We start from the raw sequence: 21481 nt of genomic DNA on the forward strand, positions 1-21481 counted from the left end.
AGTCCATGAAACATTAAAATATTATTCTGTTCATTTTCTTCACTTCTTTCCTGCCAAATTCTGTTATGTCCCATATTTATTTGCTCAAATTTTAACAAACATTTCACCCTATTATGTTTACATGTCTTTCCACAAATTAACTTTCACATTTCAAAAGCACACTCTATGAAAAAATCATTCCATTCTTAAATCTTTTAATAGTTATGTCTCATCATTATGGCTTTTTTCCTTATCTATTTCTAAATCTTTCCATGGATCAATGCAATAAAATGTTTTCACAATGCCTAAGTACCATTCCTTTCTATTTTTTTCACATATATTATTTTTTATTTTCCATAACACAATTTTGTTTTGATACTTTATTTCTTCATTCACAATGCTTAACTTCCATTCCTTCACAGTTCTTTGTATTTATAATAGTATATCATTTTTATCAAGTTTTTACTTTCCTTTTAATACATTATATAAAATTAAAGGTGCTGCATGTACTATTGGGTTTATTAAATCCAAGCCTCCTTGCCCTTCTTTCATATATAGAATCCCTCTCTTGACTGGATTCGGTCTAGTGCCCCATATAAAAGAAAATCTAATCATCATTAGTTTCTTTTCATACTTCATAGGAATCATATAGATGTTAGTAACATAAACAGTGATTCAATATTTTTTGGGAATTTTTGCTGTTTATATCAAGTTACTGAAGTTACATAAAGGGGCATTGACATATGTTTCATCGACAACGTGAACATTTTTGGGGGCCTTTTTAAAGTGCAAAGCATTCTTGAACTGAAATATTGACTGCCTTGTGGATATATCAATAACTTAAATGTGTTATCAGTTAAATTGGAGTGACCTGGGTGATCGAGTCATATACCAGGATTACAGATGCCTTCAACTGTTATTGTGTGGATCACTTGGGCACAGTACTGCTTTTGAAAATCGGAATCCAATTTTTGGATTTACAGACTTTAGACATTACAATCTCTTTGTGAAACATCTAATGGCGGATTAATGTGCAGTAATATTTTATACAAAGGGGCAATGACAATATTTTTTTCAACAACTAGAGCATTTTTGGGGCCCTTTCAGTGTTTGTTCAAGAGCGTAGCATTATTGATCTGAAATTCCAATTGCCTTGTGGATATGTCTACATTTGAAGTGCATTTCTAGCTGAACGGTAGTGACTGGGTGATTGAGCCACACACTGTGATTACGGATGTTTACAACCATTATTGTGTGGATTACTTGGGCACAGTACTGTTTTTAACTGGAATCCAATTTTTTGGATTTACAGACATTTGAATTTTCTAATGTTTGATAAATGCCTAATGGCGGACTAATGTGTAGCACTATTTACTTATGTAAGTGATACCTGTTGTATGTATTTTTTCTGGTAATAACAGCAATTCAGTACTGGTTGTGATATTTGCTACATGTATTGAGTTACAGAATTAATACAACTGGATATTGACATATACACATTGACAATGTGAATTTCCTTTGGGCCTTCTCAAGGTTTGTGTTTTTCAGAGGGCGAGGTATTAAAAAGTAGAAGTTATTATTCTGGGGAAGTGTTTCATGAGTTAAATAACAGGAATAGAGCTATTTAGTACTTTACTGTGCTTTTCTTATTTACATACTTCGATAATGCTGAAGCTTCTTGGGGGATGAAATATTGTGAGATTGAATTCTTCACTACCTTTTTTTGGATGTTACCTAATATTGCAATTAGGTGGGATTTTATGTAGGCACTAGTTTGAGATCTTTTGTGCCAAGGCATTGCTCATCCCTCATGAATATGATTATGCAATACTATCTTTTGGACCATTGTAGTTTTTTTACAATAGGTTATAGAATAGTGTTGTTGGGTATGGTTTTAAAACATTTTTAGGTTGCATCTACACTGGTATAATTGGATTTAAGGAAGAGCTTTTAGGTACTGATTGACTGAGATATGGGGTGGAACAATGGAGGTTCTGGCCATATTATGTGAATATGCGTATTGACTACAAATACTGGAGAGAGTTTTTTGAATCTCCTTTTTGATCATTTAGGATATCTTTTCCTGATATTAGTGTGTTTTATTAACAGATTTGGGGTTCACCCTATGTTATTGATGTTTAGGATACCCACTATTTTGGTCTGGAAATATATTTGTGCTTTATTGGTACAAATATTTTTTTGCCTTTTTTGTATTATTGCAAACCAGCGTAGATTATATGTATGGGTTGTTGCTCATGCTATAATAATAATTTTCAGCTCTGACAATTTTGGAGCATCCCATTTAAAATTTAATTGGATAGGTTGGTGGGTTGTGTCTGTGTTTTTCTGTGTTTTTGTTGAAGCTGAGCCATTTACTTATATAGAATGTAAGGGAATGTTCATTGCATAGTGCAGGAATTTGTGACTAGTGTACTAACATTGTATGCGGTGGCTTTTGCCACAGTTAGGTCTTTTTGTACACTCTGTTATTGTGTTCCTAAATAAATCTTGTATTTTTGTATATGTATGGCCTTTGACACAGAATGCACAGCAATACAAAGTGTTATTTATGTATGTGCTATTTGCAAGAATGAGGGGAAACTTGAATATGCTGTTTTGAATTATACTTTGTTTCTTATTTTTCATCTACTTACATAAATAGGCATTTTGTTTGGTCAAGCTGTATTGTACCTAACATCTTTGCATATAGATGCAACTTCAAGTATTGTCAATCTAACATAGCATTTATGACATTGAGGGATTGTATGACCATTGTGTGATTATACTGATGGGGGTTATATTTCTAAGTCTTAGTGTACTTAATTAAATCTGTATCAGCATGTATTTTGTTGTGAATATTTTGTGATTGTATATATCACGTGAAGGGCAATAAGTGTGTTAGGCATATTCTGCCCACTTTTTCACACAGAACAGTTGTTACTTCTATTAGATTATGGATTTGGTGTTAATTTTACAGGGATTGTCATCCGATAAGTATGACGTGCAAGTTTTTGGGCTTGTGGATCATAATGAAGGAACTGATAGTAATGTTAGAAACCCGGATAATGTCTGTAGGGATTTGTTTGGAAAGCTTACCAAAAGTATGTCCTCACTTAGGACCAATGTTTGTTATCTAAAATTGTTTCGGGCATTTCAAGCCAAAAACATTACACCAAGGGGATTAAGAATTCGTACACAACGCTTTGTTAGTGCGCCAGATGACATGTTATTGGAAGAGTGGGCATCTGTGCAACAATAAGCTGCGATGTCCTTTATTAATGTTTTGTCTTCCTATTACAAACGTATTATAGTTACCAATACTAATGAGATTAAACAAATTTGTGAGGAAGTGAAAGTTTTTGATGGACAACCCATTTGTTATGTTTGACCAAACTTTCCCAGGATTTGTTATCCTTGGAAAAAACTTTGAAGACGAAAAAATTATATAAATTTCAGAGAGATTTGATAAATTATGACAAGGGCAAACCGTTTGGACTAAGAAAAATGGTAAAGTTTTTTGATGGGCAGCCTGGGGTGGGTAGGCTTAGGAAGAAGAGACCTAGATCAATCTTAAAGAATGATTATAGCAGTACATCAGGGGAAGATTCATCTGCTAATGAAATAGAACAAGTACTCACTCAGGGGTCCCCAGCACATAAGAAATCTAGAGGTCTGGATGACCCTTTAGGAATAAACAACGTAGGGGTGGTAGAAAGCATAGAAGGCATGAAAAATGTGGAAACATTGTTACAGGTTTTCATACCGCAGTAACTAAATTCTGTAATGTGCACATTTCTTCTGCTAATTTGACTGATGTAGAAATAAAGTTAGTGAACAAAGGACTGTCATATGTCCCTGTTTTTTTCTTCTGAATGAAGACTCTGTAGTCAATGATTTATTGGTATTTTGTCATTTGCTGAATTTAAAACTATTTTTTGGTGGACATGATAGTCGAATAAGTAGGGATATTCATTTTCGGAAATCCAACTTTCAACCCCCTATGGATAAATTAGTGTCTGTGTCTCAAATATTTGCATTTCAAATTAAATAATTCCCGTATGTTAGGTCACAACGTATCTGAAGAGGAACAAAACGCTTTGATAAATTTGAAAAATAAATCTAATACGGTCATTACATCTACGGACAGAGGAGGAGCGGTGGTGGTCATGGACTTTCAATATTATTTAAATGAGGCTTATAGACAGTTACATGATTCCAGATACTATATGTCTATGCTGCTTGACCCAACTATGCAGTTTAAAAGGGAAATAGATTCCTTTTTGGAACTAGCTGTTGAAGAGGGTATTATTGATGAGGGAATGAAACAATTGGTGGTGGATGATCCCCAGAGGCAGATTTTATATCTGCTACCCAAAATTCATAAATGTTTGGAGAAACCACCAGGCAGACCTATAGTATCTGGTAGGGGTTCATTGACTGAACCCCTTTCAGTATATCTTACACAATATTTACAGCCTCTATTAAAGATGGTCCGTGCTAGACTGAAAGACACCACTGAATTCTTCCAGATTCTGTCTGACTCACAGTTGGAGCCGGGTTGGATGATGTGCACGTTAGATGTCACTTCTCTTTATGCAAATATCCCCCATTGGGCTGGACTTGAGGCAGGGTTGGGAGGGTGGCCTAATGGTTAAGGTGTAAGGTGTTTGCCTTACAAACACAAGGTGCAGGGTTTGAGTCTCACAAGGGATAATTGGCTAGGCTTACAATGGCTCGCAAGGGAAGTTAGCCTAGTACTAGCCTATGAACCTATTAAAATACTGGCTTTATAAGGCGGATATCTATCCACCCGGCTTCAACACCCTGTTAAATTTGTATGACTGAACACATATTAAACAAGAATGTGTTCTATTTTCAAACTGACTGTTTCTGGCAAACACAAGGAACTGCGATGGAGGCTTCCTTTGCCCCCATTTATGCGGACCTTTTTATGGGGTATCTAGTGGAATTCCTTATTTATGACCCATCGCATAACATCTATTTATGGGAGATGGATATTTGGCGTAGGTACCTTGATGATTGTTGGCTGATTTGGCGGGGTGATGTCACATATTTACTAGAGTTTGTCCAACATCTAAATGAGAACAAATGGGGGATGGAATTTACACTCATTATGCATGATCAACAGATCCAATTTTTAGACGTTCGAATAACACGTTACTCTGATCATACGTTGTTCACTCAAGTGTTTCGTAAATACCCCCAATATAATAGTTTATTGGAGGCTACCAGTTTACATCCCTTTCATACTATCAGACACATACCCATATCTCAGTTTTTGAGAGTTAGGAGAATTTGTTCGGATCAAGGTACCTACTCCTGTCATCAACAGGACCTCATAAAAAGGTTTTGCAATCGTGGATATAAGCCAGGGTATATCAGGACAGCAGTAATCGGGCTCAGGATTAGGACCGAGCTAAACTATTGGAATACAGGGTGAGATCAGGTGCAGGACAGGATACAATCAGGTTTGTGACTATATATGGAAGAAACATTAATGCGACCAGAAATGTTATCAAAAATAACTGGAACATTCTATTGGCTAATCAAGATCTAGCCAGAATACTACCGCCTGAGTGTTTGTTTTCCTATCGTATGGGTCATTATTTGGGGTCATACCTTAAGTCATTTCACATCTAGATTCAAGAAGTCTACTTGTGGTCAACATACTACATTAACTGGGGATAAATTGATGGGGTCCTTTCCATGTGGGCACTGTTCATTCTGTACACATATGCTTAAAACCAAGGAATTTTATAGTAGAAATACTAGTAAGGTCTATCAGGTTAAATGTTTTGGCAATTGTGGGACGGATTGGGTGGTCTGTTTGGCCATCTGCTCCTGTTCCACCTTTTATGTAGGACAGACGTCCAGGTCACTAAGGATCAGAATGTCTGAACACTTCAGCGATATTAGAAATCAGCGTTTGACTAATGCTCTTTACAGACATGTCCAAAAACATAAAACAGATAAATTTCATTTTACTGTCCAAGATAAAATTTGGGGGGACAGATCCAGGAAAATGGGATGGCACAGTATATTGAACAACAAGGAGAAGGCTTGGATAATTAAATTAGGAGGTTTATTTTCCCCTGGCCTGAATGACCATCTTTGAATGATGGCTTCTAATAGTTTTGTACATGATTTCATGTACTGTGTTATGTACTTAAATGTTAACTGATCTGCCTAATTAATGTATTTAGGATACTATTTAAGTTTCCTTTTGAATGTAATGAGTGTATCACTGATGAAGGCCTTGAGGCCAAAACCGGTTTGATTCATGGTTTATATATTAAGATATTAATATATTTATATATTTTCTCACTCTTTGGTGCTGGCTTCTTTTTATGTGTATGTTGTGACAAGAACATGAATAATGGAAAATGCCCTGATAAGGACAAAAATAATTTCTGACATTCCCATAAATATTGCAGAAGGCCTTCATGTTACATCTTAAACATGTTAATATGGTAAAAAAAGACAACATAAACGATAATCAAATTCTGTATTATTTTTTTTATTTTAGTAATAAAATGAAAATAAGTATTTTTGTTTAAGAGTTTGGTTTATCTTGCAAAATCGTGTGTTTCAGTAAGAAATGTCGCCCTTTTCACGTATGAGAAACAGCAGGCTTACTGGAAATAACATTCTTTTTCAGATTCTAGAGACCACTGTGATCTTTCCAAAGTCACAGCTGGAACCGCCCTATAATGTCTATTTCTGGGCTTATTCCTAGTTTTCCAGATAACCAGAGCTTTCCCTTTTTTGGAAAGGCAGAAGTCTAATCAAATACTGTCACTCATACCGAGTACTTCCATATCAGCCTGACTTTACATTAACTGACATGGAGAAGTCATTTATTTCATGGCTTTTATGTCTGAGTGGCACATATATCTCAGGTTATAGTCTTATTAACTGGCCTTTCATCAAATCTGAAATCTGGTATCAAAATTCACTGACAGTGACCATCGCTGCTTCAGATAAGTTTTGTGTGTTTATGATGATAGTTATTTCTGGTTCAAATTTTGTAGTGAGGGTTTTTGTGTGCGGGAATGAGGAATTTTCATTTTGCAATCTATAAGTTTAAACTGTAGATGCAGTTTGACCGCACTGTTTTTAGCAATAGCAATTTTTCCTTCCCATGGTGTTTATTGTTTTTCCAGTGTTGTGCAACCATGGAATTAGTATATTTTAAGTTGGGGGGTAAAGGGGTGGGGACTTGCCCCTTGTAACAATATTTTGTTTTTAGTAGATTTTGAGTTCAATATTTATTTATTTATTTATTTTATTTTGTCAGTTTTCAGTTTGTGGCCTTGGTGTTAATGTCATTTGTGTATCATCAGGAATCCGTAGTTAAATGACCTGCTATGAGTTATATTGTACAGATGTAAATGTGAAAATGTGAGTATTTGGCCATATAATGCATATTCATGGTTCATGGATTTGACTTTTGACTTTGTTCAAGTCTGTAGTTTTTAAACGGTAGGATAATGCACTGATTTTTTTATTTTTTTTTCTTCTTTTATTTCAGCTACTAGTTTTGTCGCAAGCTGAAAAGGTTTTGGAAGAGATAGACTGGCTTATATTGAAGTTAAAAGGGCAACTGAGCACAGATAAACCACTATCAGGTGTGATATAATTTGTTTAATTGTACTTTGTAATACTTTTTTCTATTTGTGGTTCTTTAGCAGTCCTCTGGCTGTTTGCCCTTTTGACCATTCACAAACTCCAGCTTACTTGAATAGTCATCGTATGTAGTGTATTTCCTTCTTTAGAGTAGAATAGCCCCAGACAGGGTTGCAGCTGTATTTGTGTGATGAGTATATCAGCCTATATGGAGGCATTAGAGCAGTGTCACCCTCATAAGGAATAACGGTCCCCCCAGTGCCACCTGCATTGATACCAATACCTGAAGTGCATACATCCACATGATGGCTACTTCACTCCTCTTACCTCATGCTAGAATAGGATCATAGGAGGTTACTAGGCTAATGGCCCTGGGGCCCTTCCAAGCCCAGCCAAGAGTTCATCCCCAAAAAGAAACCTTAGTCAGCACCTGTCGCCCCTGTCAAAGAGAGACACAGGTGGAACTCCTGGGACAAATGTGTGGTTTCCCATCCACTCATCAAGGTTGTGCTTGAAGAGTGCCAGCAAGGTGCTCTGTTTGTGTATGGGAAATCCATTTCAGAGATGGGGCAGCCTCTGTGAGACAAACCTGTCTCTCCAGAAGGTTTTGGTGATGTTGCATATTAGATTCAGGCCTTTTGAACGGGGAGTGCATGAGAAGTTAGACTTACGGATATGGAGCATCTCTAGCAGGGCAGGGTCTGAGATTGCCATGTAGGTGAGACACAGATCACCCCTGAGCAATATGTACGATACCGGGTAGAGTGATAGTGATTTGAGCCTGTCTGCATAGGACAGGTGTTTGAGGCCATGGATTCTCTTTGTGAGGTATTTTAGTGGGCTTTCCAGTTGATGCAGATGGTTGGAGAGGTACATCCCAAACAGGGCGTTAGACTCAATTATTGGTCTAATGAGGGAGGAGTATAGAGTGGCAATATTTTCAGGCTTCCCACCTGTTACCATACACCAACTGTTAAGAACCCTCATTTAGTGTTACATTTGGGTGTTCTCCCTCTTTGCCATTGTACTATGAAGAAATTTTCAGATTGATTGATTAATGTCCTTTTGATTACTGTGAAAGTACAGCTGGACGAAACCCCTTCCCTTTTCTGAGGAGACCAAGGAAGAAAAGCTCTACATTGCATGCAGTTGCATTGGCATTTAGCATATGTTACCCGTAAAAATATACTACATAACACTGAGGTATATATATACTTTAACAGGTGATCACCATTTTAGTACATTATACAGTATGTACAACAAGCTAAGGTCACATACCTCTGTAGAAAATTCAGCATTATTTTTAGAGTTTATTTTATTTATTTTTTATTTTACATTTGTTTACCGGGATAGTCCAACTGGATACATGTCCATTTTCAGCAGAGGCCCGGGGAGAAAAGCTCCACAAAGACAAACTTACATAGATTACACAGAAGTTAGCAAACAGTTATAAAAACAAAGTGATTATATACAATGGGTTAGTAGTGTTCCCTAGTAGGGACTCACAATTGTCATGGACAGACAGTTAAAAGTAAGAGACATCAGATTGGAAGCAGAGCTTGGTGATGTAGTTACAAGTTATGATAATTGCAGAATATGCTTTTAGTTTATAACTTAATCAGGGTTGGTACATGGGCATAGCCAATTCACTTTGAGATACTGTTTGAGGTTTTTTTGAAGAGACTTTTGGAGGATTGTAGGGTTATATAGTTTGGCAACGAATTCCCGGTTTTGCCAATGAAGTTGACAAACAGGGATTCACCAGCAGAGTTATTAGCTTTGTGGGTTTGAACCAGTAGTTTATCGGCTGACCATAGGGATCTTAGATTTGCTATATGGCTTAATATTTTTAAGTGAGGGGGTATCCTCAGGGTGGTACAAATTTTTTTGCGCTATTAAGAGTTGATTTAATTGAATTAAGCTGGGCAGTTCTAGCCGCTCTAGTTGTTTAAGGTTCTGGCAGTGGTGGGTTCTATAGGTGGACCCAGTGGCGAATCTGGCAATATGATTGTAGCTATGGGACAGCTTACCTAGTTCGGATTTGTTGAGGTTTGAGAGGCGAGGCATATAACAGAGTAGATAGTAGGTGTGATCGGGCGATTGCAGTCCTAGCCATTGGGGTTAAAAATGTCTTGTTTTCTATGCAGTGATCCAAGCTTCTTATTGATGGTCTGTATGGTTTTGTTGACCTGTAGGTCAAATTTGAGATTATAGTCTATGATAACCCCTAGCAGTTTGATGTGATTATCTGGGGATATAGTGGTACCATTGTTAGATGTGACAGAGAATGAAAGTATGGTGGATCTACTAGTGGGAGAGAAGAGTAGAAATTTAGTTTTATTGGGGTCCAGAAGTAGGCGTTGATTGGTGAGCCACTTTTCGATAGTGTTAAATGTATTTTGGGTTAAGATTTGCAAGTCGGATGGGAGTGGAATCATCTGTGTATTGGATGCAGGTGGCTTTAGGGATAGCAGTGTGGAGGTTGATAAAAATAGAGAAGAGTAGTGGACCTAGTATGGACCCTTGAGGGACACCAAGTGTGAGAGGTAACTGGCTGGAGAGTTTGCCCTACCATAGTACCGCCTGCTGTCTACCAGTCAGGTAGGACTGGAACCACTGGATAACAGGCTTGTTGAGGGAAATAGATTTTAGTGAAAGAATGAGAAGTTCATGGTTGACCATGTAAAGGAAAGGAGGGCTGAGGTTGTGCTGTGGTATGGCCTGAAACCATGCTGGGAGTCAGATAGTAAGTTATTCTGTGAAAGGTATTGCATTAGTTGCTTGTGTACACATTTCTCCATTATTTTGGCTAGTGAGGAAAGAATGGCAATGGGTCTGTAGTTGGATATGTCTGAGGAGCTACCATCTTTATGGAGTGGGATGACATGAGATATTTTCCAAAGGGAGGGGATAGCATTTTCGGATAAGGTTCTATTGATGAGGACAGATATGGTGATATGCAATGGCATCTGCAGCTATTTGCAGATACTCTGCAGGGAGGAGGTCAGCAGCGAGAGTGGTAGGTTTTAGATGTTTTAGAAGTGTTTTGATAAAACTAGTGGATATTGTTTGGAAGCCAAATTCCGGATGATTATTAGGTAGATTAGGCATGTGGTTTAAGTTAGAGGAGGTTAGTTGATTTGCTAGGGATTGGATTGTTTCAGTGAAAAAGTTATTAAAGGCGCTAGCTATTGTCTCTGGGGAGCTATGGGTATAGTTAGCCGGGGTTGGGGTGGTGGAGTGACCTCGACAAAGTAGTTGATTTAAGCCTGCCCAGAACTTTTGAGGGTTGTTGTGGTGTTTTTGTAGGAGATTTTTGTAGAAGCTTTTTTTATCCAGTGAAATAGATTTTTTTTGTTTCATTCCTGAGTTGACAATATTTTGGATGGTCAAGTGGGGCTTTGGTTGTTCTCCAGCTGGCCCAGGCTCTGTTTCTAGTTTTGATTTTTGCTTTGGTATCTTTTGTGAGCCATGGTGCTGTATTTGATCTAGTTTTCATTGTACGTGCTGGAGCATGGGAATCAAGGATACTTAGGAATTTAGTGTTAAAGTGATCTATGGCCTCCTCTAATGTTAGATTTTTTTAGTTTTGACCAGTCAACTGCTTTTAATTCATTTTGGAATATAGCAGCATCAAAGTTTTTCCTGTTTCTAAATGTTTTATATTTGGGCTGGTGAGGGTTTCCTGCCTTATGTTTAATGATATTGGTTAGACAGTGGTCATCAGGGAGAGTACCAGCTGTGTACAGTTGGGGTTGGTTATTAACTAGGATTCAGTCTAGAATACTTTAATTGTTGGTTGGTTTGTTTATCCTAGTGGGAGAGGTTATGGTCTGTTTAAACCCAGATAAGTTTATATGAGCGAGGGGGGGGGGGTCGGAGGAGCAGGGGTGCCACTCAGTGTTAAAATCACCAAGAACTATGGTTTCTTGGGGATAGGTAGTGGACAACCAGTAAAGGAGATCGTCTAGGGTATTTAGGTTGTTGCCTGGTGGAATGTATGCACAGACGATGTTCAAGTGTTTGTTTTGGTTAATCTGTAGCTTGGTTATGAGGAGTTCCGCGTTATTGAATTGGGGAGGTTGAATGGTGTCTCTATTAACGGTTAGAGTATTTTTGTAAAGGACTGCTATCCCACCTCCTTTCCTTGTAGTACTGTCTAACCAGTGAATATTGTATCCTGGAGGTAGTATCTCATTGTCAGTAGTACTGGGTTTTAGCCAGGTTTTCGTAAGACACAATGTCTGGGGAGTGGGTTGCTATAAGGGCGTGTAGGTTGGGAATCTTATTGTTAATACTTCTAATATTTAGGTGAAATGCTAGGAGGGAACTAGTGGGAGTATTCATGGGTAGCTTGACTGTGGGGGTTGTGGTAGGGGAGTGGAGGTTTTTGGGTGTGGGTGGGCCAGGGTTGGGATGAATGTCTCCATGTGTTATAAGGTTATAGTAACATGATATTCTGACCTTTAGGAGTTTGTTTATAAGCTTTATATAGTCTTTGTCTTTAGGATTATGTTTTGTGGCTGTACAGGGGTGGTATTTTATAGAGTGTGGTATATTCGGTGTGCAGGGGAAGGTTAAGTGTTTGGTGTTGTGTGAGGTGTCTGTCTGATCATTTGGGTAGTGAATACCATGGTCAAGTGTTTGTTCATAGGCAGTGAGATGGTAAAATAGAAATAGTATAGGCATTTGGGTAATTAGTGTTTTTTTTTTTTGCTTGTTTGCATTTTGATAGGGGGCGAGCTAAATTTGATGGCTGACTGTGCTAACAGGGTGTGGAAGAATGAGAGAGAAGGAAATGGGTTAAGGGGGCAGGGTTGCTCAATGATGTGTGAGGTGCTGATTGGTACTTAGCAGGAGGGGAGTGGCAAAGTCTGGTTTAAATTTAGCACTAGTGGGGAGCAGGTGGAATTTGGGGGCAGGGAGCGGAGCGGGGCTAACACCGACTCTGAGAGTTACCTTGGGCTTTTGGTTTTGTTTGTATGATTGTATGTAAGCAGTGTTGTTGGCTGTACTTTAATTTGTTTTATTCTTTTTTAATTTTACACCAGTTTTCAGGCTAATGTTAATTGGATCCTAGGGGTAAACTAGCAAATGTAGTCAATAAGGAGGGAGCAAAATTACTTTACCAAATTAAAAAGTAAATGCTTGGGACTGGAACACTGTGTGAGTGTAAGGCTGATTCAAAGTAGTATAGCCCAGTCTAGTGGCAATTGGCTAGATCCCTTCACTGTTGTTGTGCATACACCATTAAGCCTCAGCAGTTTACAAAAACTAAATTGTAGTTCACCTATTGCAGTTGAAAAGCTGGAGGGAAGTCAGGTTCTTGCTTCCCAGAAGTTTTACTTAGTTAAGATAGCCAGCTTCAGTGGATAAGGTAGAAATTGCTTTATGATTAAATTTACATTGAAATGTTAGCACACATACAGCAGATGAGGCTTATGTATATTTTATCTAACAGTTATTTTTGAGACCTATAAACTGGAGATAAAGTGTGAGGATTTTATGTTTTCTTTCTTTACAACAACTGGCAAACGTGATATATAATGTATATAATGTATGTCAATGGAAAAACATTTTAACATAATTTGTTTTCTTTTAATGTATGTGTATCTGTGTTTTAACTGATAATTTAATAAAGGTGCTTAAAGTGTGAGGATTTTATGTACATATTTGATTTGGCTGCAAAAGGCGGAGACTTAGTGCTGGTACAAAGGCAGGATTGTTTTTTGATAGATATGATTGTATGTGGCAGAATTAAAGACGTTAAGATTTGCACTGGGTGTGACGAGGGTGGACAGGATTAGGAATAAGTATATTAGAGGGTCAACCCAGGTTGGAAGGTTTGGAGACAAAGCCAGAGAGGCACGATTACGTTGGTTTGGACATGTGCTGAGGAGGGATGCTGAGTATATTGGGAAAAAGATGCTAAGGATGAAGCTACCAGGTAACAGGAAAAGAGTAAGGCCTAAGATAAGGTTTATGGATGTGGTGAGAGAGGACATGCAGGTGGTTGGTGTGACAGAGCAAGATGCAGAGGACAGGAAGAAATGGAAACGGGTGATCTGCTGTGGCGACCCCTAACGGGAATAGCCGAAAGAAGATGATGATGATTTAATTGGGATTTTAAAGCATAGATGGAATAAGATTAAAATAAGAAGAGGCTTAGTAATGGGGGTGCTTCACGTCCAGGAATGTTTCTTTAACGCCTAAGTTTTAATACGATTTTAGCTGTAGATGAGATGACACATTTCTAATAGCTGTTGGGAAAGAGTTCCACAAGTTTGAAAATATATACAGAGTATGCACATATTTTTACATTTTTAAGTACACCCCCATCAAATCTAGTTGCACCTACAAAGCAGAAAATCAACAAAAAGATGCCTCAGACTATGGTTTGTGAAAACTGTTGATGTCTTAAGATAGCCAGCAGACCACTAAACCTTTTCCCTGTTACCCTCTGAGAGCCTGCACCCTTTTATGGTACAAGGGTCAGACACATTTTCAGGGGCTCTTCCAGTACCTGGTTCAGGTATGGGAGAATCAAACCTTTTAGGTGCAAGAGAATTCTAGAGTAAGAGACCAATTGCCAGACATAATACTCTGTCCCCAAGTATTTTGTCATATAGTGTAGTTCATAGTAAGAAGAAACAAAAACTTCATCACACAACAGAAGATCAGGTTATTACCATGTGTAGGGCTGATGTGGTTTCCTCAGCTGAGACTGTTGTACAGTCAGCTAATCTTGGAAGCTGTTCTCCTATGCAGATTGACTATGGAGTTACCTTCTCTTGGGATTAGTCTAATGTTGAAGATTTTGATTGGGACTTTGATGTGGGCAGTAGTGAACACTCTTGATTCCATCCAGTCTTATTCTTCAGAAGGTGAGCAGGTTCAAAAACTGAAGCAGGTGTTCACCATAGCTACATTTAAAGATGTATTTGACTGGAAGTAGTCTAGAGCTGTGCCAGATACTGGCAAAGTTTATGATCTTATTAAGGATGACATTCCAAATGTTTTGACATTTCCTCTTCTGTTTCCGGCCGTAAAAGATGTCTATAAAACTGCATATAAAACCCCTTTGGCAAGTGAACCAGTTCCTAAAAATGGTATGAGGAAGTACAAGGTGTACTCTGATCTTGTAGCTGTCTTTGCTGCTTTGTCAGCTGATTCAGCTGCGTTTTCTAGTTACCAACTCTAACAGGAGAGCCTTGGCTTCTTCTAACCCTGCACCACCGTATAAAACTGGCAAGTAGTTAGAATCTTGGGGGGGGGGGTTATCTCAGTGTAATTATTCTATAGAATTTTAAGTTATCAGGGCTTCATGTGGAAATTTATTTTACAATGTGCATAAGGTTTTGATGACTTTGTTGTATCATAGCCTGATGAAGAGAAGTTTAAATGAATGAGTGCTTAAAAACATACTTTGAGGAATGTCTTGGAAGGTGCAGACAATGTTTCTAGAAATGCAGCTGCTTCTGTTGTATTGAGATATTTTCTTGGTTACAGAAACGGAATTCTTCTGAGGATTTAAAAAAAATATGTTTTCAGTATTCCTTTAAGTTCTGAGTTTGTTTGGTCCTACTGCTACCTGGATTCTCAAACAATGGGAAGACAGAGGTGAAATGATGCATGGGGGTATCCAGAATGTTTTATACTCTAAGGTTCTCCCCTAACAAGGCATCCAACTTCAAAGGGAGAACAAACAAAAATCCTGGCTTAAGAAGAGTTGGGGTACCAAGATGAAGTGGCAGGAGGATAATGCTTCCAAACAAAATAAAAGGGGTTGTTTTCCCCCAATAACGTTTGTTCTCTTGCTAAAGGATGACTGTGCCAAGATGCAGTGCATCCTGTCTCTTCCTCCTCTTTCACCTTTACCCAGGCTTTAGCTCACCCCAGCTGCCTGGCAACAAATAGTGTCAGACAAGTGGGTGCTAAGAATAATTCAGTGAGAATACTGTTAGCAGCGGACAGAAAATCCGCCTCCCTTGAAAGAGATCCCCCCCCACACACACACACACACACACACCCTCCAGACCACACGTCTGTTTTCTCTGGTACACCTTTACAAGTTGCAAGCAGGGGTTATAGAAACAGTTCCTGCCTCACAAAAAGGAAAAGGATTTTATACCGGAATATTTTTGGGACCCAAAAGGGAGTTATTGTGGAAACTAGTGTTAGATTTGGCATACCTAAATACCTTTCTAAAATACCCAAATTCAAAATACTCACCCTGCAGACGATCCTATCTCTCCTTTCAGATCACTGTTTCGTGGGAACTGCACATCTAAAGGATGGGTATCATCGCATGCTAATTGCTCCCAACTTAAGTTGAACTTATAAATCTCCTGTGTCGCAATCATAAAGAATTGTTTTCCTGGAGTGTATGCTGGCCATAGAAAAAAGTAAGTATGATATTTCTGCTAGAAGATCTAGTCCTGACTGTTCACAACATTTTCAAGGATCTCTTTCTTTAAGAAACTGCCTCTGCAAGAGAGAATTCTCAAAATTCTAGGCCTCATAGCATCAGTGATCTCCATAACACCACAGGTCAGACTTCACCCGAGAAAAGATTCAGTGGTTGGTTTAAAAAAAAAAAAAAAAAAACATTGGACTCGGCACCTGCTTTTCTTGGAGTTCCAGGTACCAGTGCTGGATTTTGTTACACTGGTGGAGGGAGGGATCGCTTTCTTAATGCAGACCTATTCTTCTCCCTTCAGACCCCAGCAGTTCAATTAGTCCAGGTGCACTTGTCATTGTTTACAAGGAGAACAGTGTACAGGTCAATTTAAGTACAAGGTGAATGGGGTCCTTTGGATGCTACAAAGCACAGGAACATCAGAGAAATTAAGCAGAGAAGCAGGCCTTAAATGTTTTCCACCACTTATTGTCTCCAGGTCCCCTTTTTATTGATCTCAGACAACACTACAGTCATGTGGTGCCTAAACAAACAAGATGGGGGGGGGGTCATAACCTCTTTGCTAGTTGGCAGTGATGGCCTAGGCATTTTCTGATGCTTCAGGCCTTGTATATCCCATCAAAGCAAAATATAGTGGCAGACAGACTAAGCAGATCCTAAACAGATCCTCAAGGTGGAAGCTCAGAACAGAATTCTGCCTGGATTCAGTCCACATGTGGGGAACATTTCAAGTAGATCTGTTCACCTCCTTTTAAAACTGACAGTTGGAAAAATTATGTTGGAGACATCATTGCAGCCATGCTTGGAGGACAGAAGTATTCTTGTTCCCATGGATGGGAATTTTCCTTTTTGCATTTCCATCCTTTACACCGATACCCAAGGTACATTTGAAGATTCAGAAAGAATTCACAAAGATCCCCCTTTTGGTCCAAGCAGTCTTTGTTCTCCCTGTTAATGGAATTGACCAAGGGAATTACCACAAACATCCTCACACTCTGGATCTGCACACACAATGTCTGGGGCAACTGGTGTACCCCAGCTTTGAGCAATTGCTACTGACAGCCTGGATAATTTTGTCTTGATACCTTTTAAACACGTATTCAATAAGGATGTGCAGCAGGTATTGAAGGAGGCCAGAAAACCTGCAACTAGAAAATTTCATGTTTAGCAGTTTAAGGTTTTCTATTCTGTTCCTAACCAATATCAGAAGGCCCAGTATTGTGTCTGCCCCTCTGGTTTTGAAATGTTTGTGTGAGTTACTTACTGATTGCTTATCTTTTGTATCTATCAATATGCATCTTGCAGTCATCTCTGCTTGTCTGCCCATGGATCTCCCTCTTTTGTTTCTTTTGATTCTTGTGATTTTTGTTTTTTCAAACAGTTTATGAAAGGAGTGTTGCACTTGAGACCCGGTTTGAAAATAGATTCCTCCTCTGTGGGGTCTTGCCTTTGTTCTTGAAAAATTCACCTCATCTCCTTTTGAACCTGCCTTTCAGGCAGATTTGAGGTTCATCAGTTTGAAAATTGTGTTGCTTATTGCTCTGACATCTGCAAGGCGAGTCTATGAGTTGCAGTGTCTCATGGTGGGCCGACCCTATCTGAGTTTCCATGAGGACAGGGTTGTTCTAAGCACTAATCCTTCTTTCATGCCAAAAGTTTTTAAATTTACCCTGAATCCAAGCCATCAATCTGTCATTAAAGGAGAGAAGAATCTGCATACCTTGTATGTGCACATGCAGCTCAGGTGCTAGTATGGTAGAATTAAGTCCTTCAGGAAAACTGAACAGCTGTTTATTGCTTTTCCTGGGGCTAAGGAGGGTTAACCTGTCTGTAAGCAAACAGTTGCTTGTTGATTGTCCTCTGCTGCCTTTTTTTTTTTTTTTTTTTTGTTATTCCCACCTTAGTAAATCTATTCCAGTCCTCTATCACAGTGATTGCAAAACTGTGGTCCACGGACCCCTAGGGGGTCCATATGATTTCTAGGGAATCCATGGGTCATTGTACCCACCTGGATTTCTCATTCCCGCATTCACTTCTGCAGCATCCTGATGGCCAACAATGCTGTAGTAAAAAAAATAATAATTTTCCAGCATGCCTATGCAGCTCACCCTTAGTTAAAAAAAAAGAAAAGAAAAGAAAAAAAAAAAGAAAACAATGAGACTTCCGTGTTTGCAGCTGAGCACCATAATTTCCATGTTTGTGACTAAGCAGCTGCTTGCCCTGAGTAAAAAAAAAAAAAAAAAAAGGGAAAGAAAAAAACGCAAATGACTTCCACGTTTACAGCTAAGGCTGAGCAGCTGCTTGCTTTCCCCTCTGTTTTCTGCTTGGCAGTTGGAACTTGGAGGGAAATTTAAAAGACTTGAAACAAATAGCTTCCTCAGAATTCCTGAGTTCTTTTAATCTTAGAACTTTCTCAGAATTCTGAGGAAGTCCTAAGATTAAAAGAATGAAAGCGCTAAATCAATGGTTGTTTAATTTCATTTTTTTGTGGTATTGGTTTCAACTGTTTTTTTTTTTTTTTTTTTTTCATTTTGGAAATTTAAACAAACTGTTCTGTTCCCTCCACGTTTTATTTGGGTAAGACTAGAGACACTAGTCAAAGCCGGTACTGCAGAGCTGATACTGAAGAGCTTGTTCCAGCAATTCAGGAGCAAGAATAGAACACTATGTTCAAAGACCCTGAAGGCGTTTTTTTTTTTTTTTCCTTAAGCAAGGCATAAATAAATCCCACCAAAGAGGTATAACTGTCGAGATTTTTGCCTCATATTTTTGGTCTGTTTCTCATAAAATTGTGTTTTTTTTTTTTGTTTTGTTTTTTTTTTTTTTTGGTGGGGGGGGTGCAAATTCCTGGCAAATTGTTGACAACTTAAGTCAGGAAAAATGACAGAATTTGGGCTTTATACTTAATTTCCTAAGTTCAGAAAATTTATACTAATGCAAAACATGTTTTTCTATCAATTTTCTAAGTTTGTAAGAGCAATATTTAAAAGGTGTCCCAATTTTTGGGCCTTTGTCCCTCCATTATTTGTGGCTTGTCTAGATTTTTTTTACTCTAGTCTAGTCTAAATCTAAGAGGTTGAGAAGTATGGGGGTGTAAGAGGGAGGTAGGGGGGGTGTATGTGTATGTTATACCTTTCAACTGTACAGATTTTTACAGAATGTCCAGATTTTTGCCTTATATTTTTGGTCTATTCCTCAAAAAATTTTCTTTTTTTTTTTTTTTGCCAAATCACTGGGATGATTAAAGTTACTAAAACAAGATAATGACATACATTTAGGTTTTAGACTTCATATCCTTTAGAAAATGCATTCTAGCACAATTCCAGTTATTCTAGCAACTTTCTAAGTTTATAAGAGCACTATTTAAAATGTGTCCTAGTTTTAGGCCTTTGCCCCCCAGTATGATCTTTGACAGGCTTTGTCCAGATTTCTTGTGCTAAGAAGTTGAGGTAATTGTGTGTGTGTGTGTGTGTGTGTGTGTGTGTGTGTGTGTGTGTGTGTGTGTGTGTGTGTGTGTGTGTAAGATATTCCTGAACTGTCCAGGTTTTCGCAGATTGTCCAGATTTTTGCCCCATATTTTTGTCTGTTCCTCACAAAAAGGATTGAAGTTGCTGAATAATGAAAGACATTTGAGTTTTAGACTTCATATCCTTAGAAAAATGCATACTAACACAAAATCCTGTTCTAGCAATTTTCTAAGCTCATGAGAGCAGTAGTTAGAATCTATCATTTTAGGCTTTGTCCAGATTTCATTTGTCTAAACATGGGCTAAACTCTTGGCTAGGCTTATAAGGGCCTCAGGGCCAAGAGCCTAGTTACCTCCTATGATAAGAGGTTGAGGTGGGTGTGTGAGAGAGTGAAATGCCCTAATTAGGGTTAGCAGGTGGTTAGTAATTTGCTTAGGCTCAAACCCTATATTTAATTATTAATTAATATCAGTCTAGAAACATAATAAAAATATAGGGATCTGCCAAAATATTTCCTTAATAAAAGGGGTCCTCCTGCCTTCAAAGTTTCAGAACCAGTGCTCTACCACATAGAGTCAGAGGAGGCGAGTTTGAGCTCTCGAAAGCTGCCAGTGTAGGTGTTTTGCAGGTTCAGAACCCATATGCTACTGAGGCAGTGTGACATTTGAACATCTGCTGTTACAGGTACGTAGAACTTACGCAGCTATACTTTACTTGTAAACTATGCAATTTTATTATAAGATAGCTCTAATATGACTAGCTGAGAAGACTATATGATAGTTAAAATTAATCAGTCATATAGTAGACTAAGGAGTAGACATTTGGGCTGTAGTGTTATGTTCTTGCTTTGATAGAAAAGGTTTGACTTTATAAAGAAGTCCTAGTTTACATTTTCTTTTTTAACTGCACGTAGGATGTGCTGATCAAAACTTTTATCTAGTTTTGCTGTGAATTACATATGAACTAAACCATTTACTGTCATTAATAGGTAGACTTTTGATTAGAACTCCCAGCACTGGTCCACACTGTGGAGCATTTCTTTCATTTAGAGGGCATTCATAGGCTCTGACCTGGAAAAAAATAAGATGTCTTTCCTGTAATCCTCTGTATTCTGCATCAGTGAATGCATATTTTTAAACAGAGTAATAACAACCACACTCTTTATTTTTTCCATGCTTCTGTAGTCATCCTGGAGTGAGGTAACAGTAGCTGAATGAACTGCTTTTTTAAGGATTTAGTAGTGTTTAACCATTTCTTTTTTCTTAGTTTTAGCAGTAGAATTTTGTTTTGCTTTAGTATTGTGTTCATAGTAAAACCTCAATTATCCGTCAGGGGTCTAGACCGAGGCTGTGATGGATAACAGAAAAGATGGGTAACAGAACAGCTACCTTAAAATGATTTTGTACTGTAGATTAAAAAGAAAAAATGACAATACAGGAGCAAGCAAAAAAAATATTTGTACAGTATGTACGTTAAATTTATTATATAGTTTTTATTTAAAAAATGTTTAATTTTGGCTGTTTGGTTACTTTGGATTTTGTGTAACAGTAAGTCTTGTGTGGCATCTGATTCTTCTTCCACATCAAATCACTGTATATACTTTGACAGCACCATTTCATCTTCACTGTGACTGATTATTGTTGATGTTCCATTGGTAACAACTTCCTCCTCTTTTTCGGATTCAGAGTCCACCACAACTGCATTTTGAATTAGTTTATTATCCAGGATTTCACAACCAGTGTCCATTTTGTCATTTTGCAACCAGTTGTTCACTTCCACCAATGAAATGTTTTCACAGCCTGGAACTTTTGAACAGAGATTCACTATTTTATTCTCATTTTTAACTGAATCAGAATTTGGTTCACTTTCTGCTTAATCCAATATAGGCCATAACTTATGTTAACCTCCTTGTAAAGTTTTAACTGGCAGATTATTTCAGGTTTCGGCAACATTAAAAAGTGCATCTTTA

General features: G+C 38.0%; 1 protein-coding gene across 2 annotated transcripts in view; it reads left to right on the plus strand.

Annotated features, from left to right (window-relative positions):
* The window catches only part of FANCI (FA complementation group I), a 2406750-nt gene that overhangs the window by 1978835 nt on the left and 406434 nt on the right, over positions 1-21481 (plus strand). For both annotated transcript variants that reach the window (XM_044078210.1, XM_044078208.1), the window contains exon 31: positions 7532-7628. In XM_044078210.1, the coding sequence (XP_043934145.1) occupies positions 7532-7628 (97 nt within the window). The remainder of the gene's footprint in view (positions 1-7531; positions 7629-21481) is intronic.

This window comes from Protopterus annectens, chromosome 7.part0, assembly GCF_019279795.1.
Source record: "Protopterus annectens isolate FY-2018-M chromosome 7.part0, PAN1.0, whole genome shotgun sequence".
In the NCBI taxonomy this organism is placed as follows: Eukaryota; Metazoa; Chordata; order Ceratodontiformes; family Protopteridae; genus Protopterus; species Protopterus annectens.